Source organism: Haliotis rufescens, unplaced genomic scaffold, assembly GCF_023055435.1.
Source record: "Haliotis rufescens isolate VD_foot unplaced genomic scaffold, xgHalRufe1.0.p SCAF_7, whole genome shotgun sequence".
Lineage (NCBI taxonomy): Eukaryota > Metazoa > Mollusca > Gastropoda > Lepetellida > Haliotidae > Haliotis > Haliotis rufescens.
This window is the reverse complement of record NW_025964361.1, coordinates 32,441,500-32,451,736: the sequence shown is the minus strand read 5'-3', so window position 1 is coordinate 32,451,736 and position 10,237 is coordinate 32,441,500. Positions and strand designations below refer to the sequence as shown.

Here is a 10,237-nt window from a genome sequence, read left to right as displayed (position 1 = left end):
TGTCAAGTGAAAAGCAGTTTATTCATGTTGATACCATGACAGACTTAAATACAAATACATATAATAAACCATCCATTCAACTGAACACACAGATGGAGAAATGATAACACACACTCATCAAATTCTGTAATAACCAAGCAGTAAACAGTGACATAAAACAGATCCGTACTTAAAAAAAGCTGTCGGCCGAAGCTAACATGCACATTCAACCTTGTACACTGTATTGGCAAGCATAAATACTTTTATACTGAATGAATCTTGGCAAACCATTCAGACTGATGCAACTTCTCACTATAAGGGGCAGTGTGATCTCATTATGCTTTAATGTTGAAGATTACAGCTGTAAATATGATGATGGCAGTAGCAGCTCTTCCTTTACCCTCCCCCTCAAATTGATGTAATTTTCTTCACAATCCCTGTACATTGCATCAAGATTAAAGGTTCTTACAGACAACCTTTTTATCATTAGCATGTTTTGGGAACAATAACATTTGGACAGAAAAAGTTGTGATAATGGAAAATAACAATGTTTTAAGTCTCACAATTGGTACCATAAAATTGGAATGAGAGTATTTGCTAAGTGATAAGTAATCACTTAACAGGTTAATTGTCCCTGGTTAATCAGTACCCAACTTGACAAAATGTTCATACATTGTCAGAAAAAGAAAAACTAAACAATCCCAGTCATTACATTACCCGACATATGAGATATGGTACTTTGAAAATATTTGTCTTAACATCTTGTCTGAAACCAAAAATGGCCAGATCACAACATTTGATTATCATGGAGTACATCAGTATGTAGTATAGAAAAACATCTTGAAGTTAATGCCCTCGGCAAATGGTGCTTACTGAAAATATTTACCACAAAGACATTAATCACAACACAACATCATAAGCATATATTAGGTCAGTATGGAAAACAAAATCAAAATATGGAGCATTTGCTCAAGTCCTGATAATCAAACAATTATCAAATGCAATTACAAAACATAACAAATTTTAAGAAAATTTACCACTTTAAATTTCAGACAGTAGTACATCCAGCATTGAACTCAATTTCACATACAGGGAGTCACTATTTCCAAAAATAGTGCACAAACGTTTGAGATGGCCCCTGAAAGGTCCCATTCCACATAATATGACGGTCATTGACACAAGCTATATTACATTCACAGCCATAGCCCTTCCTATAGTATAACGTGCAAATATGTACACATGCCCAATCACAACATGCAATATACATACAATAGTGCTTATGACTACTTCAAGAAATTATAAAAGATAAAGACAACTTGTCAGAGCTACGCATGATAATATTTCAAAATACTTTATTGCACATATCCTCTGAATATTTTCAGTTATGCTAGATATTTCTCTATTACAAGGATCAGGCCTTCATATGGAAATACTGATCCAACTGTCCTAGTTTTGTGAAATACGGATGATAGTTTAATCACAATACACTGTAGAAAATACACCAGAAATATTCAATGGAGATTCTGTCCGTCTGACTAGCATCTGTACACATTGTGATCACAGGTATAAAGGATTTCCACATCTGAAAAAATAGAAAAGAAACAGACCTATTAGAATTCATAATGAATGATAAAGAATATCATAAAATACAAGAGTACCATAAGAAAGTCAGCTTTAAGGTATTATCAACAAGTTCATCAAATTCATACAGAGTTATCTCCCTTCCACCCTGTTACATCATTTTGGAATAGTGATTTGGTCATTTTTTACTGACACTGTTTTATGTTATTCTTTGTTACTTTGTTGATCATTTGTCAATAGTAGAACCATTAAACAATGTAACAGATTCTTCTGGACACTTACCAGTGGAGTGCCATTTACTTCTTCTTAGATTTGGGCGAAGTTGACTGGAAAACACTGCTTGCCGCCATTAGGTTCTCAATATACTGGCCAAGGACTTGGTTCTCTGATTTAAGTTTCAGATTTTCCTCCTTCACTGTGTCAACACGAGATGACAAATCTGAAAACAGGATCAGGAAAAGTTATTTACACAAACTTCTAAACCCAGTAACCACTTTTCACAAAGGATTAGGACACTACAGCAATGTGAAGTTTACCTGTTTTCCTTACTCATATCCTCGAACATGTCTACAGATACAGCATGAAGTTAATGAAACATGTCATGCTGTAATTAACACTATCATTAATATTTTGGCTGGATAACAAAACAGAAACAAACGTAAATAATTTGATAACATATTGGTCAGATGTAATCAATTTTGCATACACACATAAACAATATTAAAAGTGTTATTCCTCTGTCTTATTAAGTAAATATGAATACTAGTCCCACCCATCAGCTACCATGACTTAGAGTTTGTTTGTTTATTTGTTGTTTAACTCAGCTCTCAGCAATATTCCAGCTATATGACGGACGTCTGTAAATAATCGAGTCTGGACCAGACAATCCAGTGATTGACATCATAAGCATCGATCCCTGCAATTGGGATTCGATGACATGCATCAACCAAGTCAGCGAGCCTGACCACCCGATCCTGTTAGTCGCCTCTTACAACAAGCATAGTCGTCATTTACGGCAAGCATGGATTGCTGAAGACCTATTCTACCCCGGACCTTCACGGGTCCCATGAGTCAAAGCTTCTATTCTACCTGGCATTCTAAGATGATTGGTGCGAAATCAAAGATGCCACCCATTAAATTAAATCACCCTGCTGATCTAACTATTAATTTGTTACCTATATCCATCATCTAATACATAATGTTCAGTTATGCCTAGATGAGGGTGTCATTGATTGGAAAGTTTAGTATCAATATGTTGACTCTAAAGTATCACGATATATATCGGTATGTCTATTAATAACAAAGTTAGTTATACTGTATGTGTGTAGATAAAAAGATCCTATTTAGACCAGCAATTTATCAACTTAATGTTACATATGAACTAGACTGGTCCATTAAATGTCACAAATGTAACTTTGAATTTCTGCCTTCTTATCGTCCATTACCATGGTAATCTCAACAAATGCAAACGTTCTTGGGGCAGTGAATAATTCATTTGGACTCTATATTCATAAATTTGTATGAGTACAGAATGAACATTAAATTGATCATTACATCGATATGACGACATACAATAACATCCCAAGCAATGGAAATAAATAACATTTTTTGTCCACTAGTCCTTATAATGATAACATACAGCAAAACCCCTTAAAAATGCCAAATTTCTACTAGTCGTTTTGGAACCTTAACTATTCATCACTTCGGCAAGGACTACAGGACTAGTGCCAATTTCTAACGCTGCCCAGCCTAGCTTTATTATATTTCTCAATTCTCAATATCCATAATGCACTGAAAGACTCATCGTTGCCCCACCCAACACAAGTTTCACCTCACCATCAAGCGTGTTCTGCAGCTCCAGCACCTGGGTGATCAGTCTCTGTTTCTCCTCCTCTTCATCGGGGTTGATGTCTGGGTCCAAACCTGGGAGGATAACATTCAACTTTCACAAGTGACAGTGGCAATGGACATCATCATGATCATAAAATATTCATGTCACACTGTGAATAAAGTTTAATCATCAATAATGGAATTCCTATGTTGTGAGTGAGTTTGATTTTACGCCGCTTTTAGCAATATTCCAGCAATATCACAGCGGGGGACACCAGAAATGGGCTTCACACATTGTACCCATGTTTGGGGATCGAACCCGGGTCTTCGGCGTGACGAGCGAACGCTTTAACCACTAGGCTACCCGACCGCCCCCCTCCAACACAGGTGGTGGTTGAAACTGCCTTGCTTTTTGCAGATATCTTACAAGCCAAAAAGGCTCACACTAATAACAGAGTATAGTGTACAATTAATTATTATGCAATACCATGGCTGGAGACAAGATTTGTTTTGTTTTGTTTGTTGTTTAATGCCACACTCCGCAAATATTCCAGCTATATGACGGTGGTCTGTAAATAATCGAGGCTGGACCAGACTATCCAATGATTGACATCATGTGCATCGATCCACGCACGCAATTGAGATACAATGACATGCATCAACCAAGTCAACAAGCCTGACCACCCGATCCTGTTAGTCGCCTCTTACAACAAGTGTAGTTGCCGTTTATGGCAAGCATGGGTTGCTGAAGACCTTTTCTACCCCGGGTCTTCACGGTTCGGTTGGCACAAGAATTGGTTTTATATGTTGTACCCCCCTGGGGAATAGAACCCAGGAATTTGGCATGATGAGCGAACACTTTAACCACCAGGCTACCCCACAACTGTTGTTGCAGTTAAATATTTTCAGTAAAACAGTTTTGCACATACACTTACAGGCTAAACAAAATGACAATGAAATATAATTCAACAAGACCAACAATGTCAAACTTGTTATTTGTTTTGTGTTTAACACACTCGGCAATATTCTAGCTATATGACTGTAAATAAAAATCAGGACAAGACAAACTAGTGATTGATATCAAGAACAATATCCCATGCTGTGTGGTATCATGACACATAATGAATCAAGCCTGACTATCCGATCCACCTAGTCATCTCGTAGGAGAACCAGCCCAGGTTGCTGGGGACCCATTTTAACCCAGAATCCCCAACAACAGGCATAGGTTGCAGGGGACCATTGTAACCCAGAATCCCCACGAGGAATAACCAGCATAGGTTGCTAGGGGCCCATTCTAACTCGGAATCCCCACGAGGGACAACCAGCACAGGTTGCTGAGGACCCATTGTAACCCAGAATTCCCACGATGGACAAGCAGCACAGGTTGCTGGGGACCCATTGTAACCCAGAATCCCCACAATGGACAACCAGCATAGGTTGCTAGGGGCCCATTCTAAATCCCCACGAGGGACAACCAGCACAGGTTGCTGAGGACCCATTGTAACCCAGAATTCCCACGATGGACAAGCAGCAAAGGTTGCTGGGGACCCATTGTAACCCAGAATCTCCACAATGGACAACCAGCATAGGTTGCTAGGGGCCCATTCTAACTCGGAATCCCCACGAGGGACAACCAGAACAGGTTGCTGAGGACCCATTGTAACCCAGAATCCCCACAATGGACAACCAGCATAGGTTGCTATGGGCCCATTCTAACCCGGAATCCCCACGATGGACAACCAGCATAGGTAGCTGTGGACCATTGTAACCCAGAATTCCCACGATGAACAACCAGCACAGATTGCTGTGGGCCCATTGTAACCCAAAATCCCTACGAGGGACAACCAGCATAGGTTGCTGTGGGCCCATTCTAACCCAGTATCCCCACGAGGAACAACCACCATAGGTAGCTGTGGGCCCATTGTAACCCAGAATCCCCACGAGGGACAACCAGCATAGGTTGATGGCAACAATATTCTATCCCGGGAATGTCGATGGGAAAATTCCAAATATAAGCTGGACCAACTAACATAAAATGACTACCGGGTAATATACTGATTGACATCAGAATAACAGCATTCGTATTTGCCTCAACAATGCTGAGATTCCACTGAAGAGGCCAGGTAAAATGTGGTCCAAGGTCATGATGAAGATTATTGCACTTACCTAGTGACATGTGAGCGTGTGTATGAAGCTGCTCGAACAAGTATGGACTAGTGTCTGTTTTTATAGTGCTAGCCCACTGAGGTACCGTGCTAGAGTTTAATATGATACTTCATTCAGACACAGTAAGTCCTTGTTTTATACCCATAATGCTGAGCGCCAGGCAGGGTAACAACAAATACCAGCTTTTAACGTCTTTTGGTATGACCCTGCCGGGAATCAAACCAGCGACCTTCTGCTCTCCAGGCAGGTTCTGTATCCACTACACCACGGAGGCAGTTGCTAGTTAGTAGGGATGAGTATCCCCAGTATCCCCGATACGCACTATTATGTAGTGACTATTGTGACATATACTGGAAACAAAAATGACTTCCTAAGAATGTCCATGGGCCCGATTGAGACACCAAACTCCTCAAGAAATGGGTAATTTTGTACAGTAAACGTTTTGCAATGGAACATTTTATCTTGTACCACTGTATAAATGAAAAGAGTATAATATTCACACTAAGACAATCATATCATTTGCATGAGAAACATGGTGTCAATTCATTGTGCAGTAATCATGATAATATGTAATCATGATAATATGCACGTTAAAGGATGTTCTCCTCGTTAGAGTGAGTGAGTGAGTGAGTTGGGTTTAACGCCGCTTTTAACAGTATTCCAGTTATATCGCGGCGTGTCAGCTTAATGTGGGAGGAAAGCCTGAAGTGATGCAGGTCTCAGACGTTTACCACTTCGGTGAAACCCACGACCACGGGTATGGTGCTGACAAACCTAGAAACATAATCGGGGCAAACCGGGATTCGAACCCACAATCATAGATTTCTGGCGTGCCTAAGGGACGCAACTCTGCACAGCGAATCGCGGCGCCTTAGATGGCTGGGCCACCTGTGCCCCCTCCTCGTTAGAGCAGTTGAGGTGGCTAAATACTTACTGTGTGTTGTTCCAGTAAATCCATCATTTTTGGTATTTTCCTGTTCCACAATAGCTTTGTTTTTATCAATATTTTCACCTTAAAAAGAGAAAAGTTTAAATTAATCATTCCCGATAGTTCATATTTATAAATAACAAACATTTTTAGTCAACATAAAGCCTTTGGAAACATAACATACTGCTGTTCTTTTTCATTGTTTCATATGTATATTATTATTGGTAATGTCAAAATAACTTACAGAAGTTAATAACCAATGATGTTTTTAACTGAAGCTCATGCAACTAACCGGTGAAAAAAACACATTATCTTACATCTTATTGTCTGAGTGAAATTACAATCTCAAAACAAGTTGGTCTTGTGACTAAACCTCAATCTCATTGGCAAGTTGTGTGAACATTGTTAACATGGCAAGATAACTGCACATGTCTACTGAGTGTGTTATTAAAGGTCATCATCAAGTACTAATAATGGTGTTGTGATACACCCGAAATATAGACATATTTTACCTATTTGATTTATTTTTAAAGATAGTAACATGAAATTCGGTACCAATGGGTGACCTTATGTGCTTGTTTATACAGGCATGTGACTGAAGAATGACAAAAGAGACTATAACAATATATTTTCTTTGCTGAGGAAGGCATAATAGAAATCCAAAAACATATGTTAAAGGGGCACTGATCTAACGCAATTCCCCGGACTGGTTGTTGCCTTTGTTATTGTTTCCCCCCCCTGAGTACCCGGATGATACGTAACGCAACTGAGCGTGACCAGAGACTGGGCTACCGTCTGCAAGGACAGATAAATAAACTTGGAGGCTGGAGGTTTTATTTGTTTTACGCATTTTTGCATAAACACTGATTGGTTAACTGTGATCTATAAAGATTTCGACAAAGGGCGCATGTTAATTAATTTCTTCAGCCTAAACAAACAGACAAAAAGAACGGCGGAGCTCATCGGATGTCGTCATTTGGAAATACCCCAGATGGTTATAGTTTAATACTAAAAAAAGTATCCATGCAGTGAAAGCATTTTCGGATTTTGGATTGCGTCGATAATACGATTACTACTCCCTTGTTCAACCATGTTTTCTCGTATAACCCTACACTTATGTATTTGTCGTCATTCACTTGATGCTCAGTTAATGAATTTATTACAGGTACAATTAGTGGTAGCACCACTTAGATTACCTGACAAAGGTTCCCATTTGGCATTTATTGTGTCTGGGGTAATTATTCAATCTAAATCCAGGTTTGAAGTGAGGTGAAATGTGTGTTATGTAATATGCACGTGGCAGACCAGCAAGAGGTGAATGATCAGTTAATTTCCTTTTTTTGTAAATCAACGGATCGTTCCTAGTCATCAAAGGATTAACAGAAAATACGTTGATTGATTAATCACTGTTATCTTGCACAGTTGATATGTCTAAAGTGAGTGTTTACATGTCTAGGTTTACTAAAACAAAGGGAATATACTCATACCATGGCGTGAAGTGCCGGTGTAAAAACAACATACTTTGTTCAAAGGGTTAACTGATAATACATTGATTGATTGATCATTGTTATCTATCACTTAATGGATTTTTTAGGAACCGTGGACGTTATGAAAATAGTTGTCACGTGGGCTTTCTCAGCCGACCCTTGAGACTTGACACCTATGTGAAACACCTGAAACAATCTAAGTGATCAGTTGAGAAACGCGCACGGGTTATAATATCCCGAAACGATATATATTTTAAAATATTTGATTGTTACAGAGACACGTGACATCGAATAAGTTTCTTTGTACAGCTGCAGACAAGTGGGATATTGTTCCTTTGTGTGGATACATTCCTCGAACAAGGAAGCTGCCTAAAATTTATACACATAAATTTGGTAGGTTGTAATTACAGTATTTGCATTTTGTTTTCCTTCTTTTGAACCGATTCGTTCTTGTTTCTCTACGTCTTGGTTGGGAAATTCTTCAATGCGCAATAGACGTTGTTTTCACAGGTCTTTTCCTTTGTAAGGGTGTATATATTACCGTCAATTTGTAAAATGTGATTCTCGAAGGCAATTTATAAAATGTGTTTTTGACTAAAAAAATCTGTCCAGATTGATTAAGACGATCAAAAGGGCCTACAAACATCACAACAGATTATTATGTAGGATTAGAAGCCAAACAACATAGAAATGTACTTTTCAACGTAACATTTTCATCTTGGTGATGATATTAAACATCAAAATGTTTGGAGTTCGTTATTATAATAATACATATGGAAATGTTTTTCAGTCACTTTGTAAAATAACTGAATATTTAGACGTTTAATAAATTTGAAAATGTTACACATTTTGACAGTAAAAAAAATATACACACTATAAAAAAGCAATGCTCAAGTGAAATATTTACTTTGTGTTACAAGTCAAAATAGTGTAAACGAAAATCGAAAAATTGCCAAGCAAGTGACTTATCAAAACTTCGTCACCATTACCGATGCTACCCACAAAGATACCTACATTTCCTTATTATCTCGAAAACTGTATTTCATTTTGTTGATCAATGTGACCATACGCCCTTATTACTACCCATAAAAGTGACTAATACGCTTACGAATGGCGCAGCAGAGGTTGCGAACTAGTCTAGATTTCTGCTATACATCCGGGTACTCACTGGGAAAAAACAATAACAAAGGCAACAACCAGTCCCGGGGAATTGCGTTAGATCAGTGCCCCTTTAAACTTTAATACATCATAATCAAAAAGTTGAAAGATGACACTATTCTGAATTTAGATGGAAATGTCCCAAGCCTGAATATATCAGAATAGAAAAGTGCAAAAGTAAAAGACATTTCTATTCACAAACATAAACAAACCAATTGCTATAAAAATCAATGTGTCTTTGTGATTACGCAATACAAGCATACAAAGATCCACTGTCTATAAAATAAATTTACCAGTTCTTTTGGACTCTTTATTAACACTTGTTTATTTTACAATATTGTACCAGCTCACTCCAATCTGCATTGATTCAAGGGGGAAGAAAACACCTTCCTCTCAGTCTCAATATAGGATCAATTATATGACATTGTTCTGACAGTGTACTTGCGAGCTTAATATAGCATTCGATCACGACCTTTCCATAAAACACACACAGAATGTTACATAAAACACACCACACAATGTTATGGAACCATGCTTGCAAGTGTACTCCGTGGTCGAGCATAAACATTATAAACATGGTGCCATAATTTTCATAAATTATTCATTTACCTGGTTCGCTATCACTGGACAGAGGGACGTTGTACAGATGTCCATTTGAATCCTCGTTGGACATTTTCAAGAAGTGTGTTGGTCAGATCTAATTTAACTTGATGATACCCAAAAGGATGGTGATACCCGCAGAATCCTACCCTCACTTCCGTGTTATGAGTAGGACCCAGAAAACTGGCGACTTCAGTTCGCAAACGTATCGGTGAATAATGGAGATACTGGGTAATACCTGGAAAAGAAACTTGCGTTTACAAAAGTAAATTGAATTAAACTGCACGGTGCAACGAAATTAATCGCGTAAAGAGATGCCATGACGTGTGAATAGCGATAATAAACAGGATTACTCACTCATTCACAACTTGTCAGCCATATTGGATTAGTCACGTGACAATGACGTCACGGGCACTTGTCAAAATCCATGCTTTTACCTACGTTACAACTTCTTAAATATCTAGAATATGAAAAGCTTTTAAACGGACTTGTATAACGTTTTCAACAC

General features: G+C 38.3%; 1 protein-coding gene across 1 annotated transcript; it reads right to left on the bottom strand.

Moving 5' to 3' along the window:
* Positions 1-2: 2 nt before the first annotated feature.
* LOC124146026 (short coiled-coil protein B-like) lies at positions 3-10,183 on the bottom strand. Its single transcript, XM_046516065.2, has 6 exons — positions 10,087-10,183; positions 9,739-9,967; positions 6,491-6,568; positions 3,397-3,483; positions 1,843-1,999; positions 3-1,561 (listed from the first exon to the last, which is right to left on the bottom strand). Exons 2-5 carry the CDS (start codon positions 9,800-9,802, stop codon positions 1,857-1,859), a joined length of 372 nt encoding a protein of 123 aa, XP_046372021.1. The 5' UTR covers positions 9,803-9,967; positions 10,087-10,183; the 3' UTR covers positions 3-1,561; positions 1,843-1,856.
* Between the last annotated feature and the right edge of the window lie 54 nt (positions 10,184-10,237).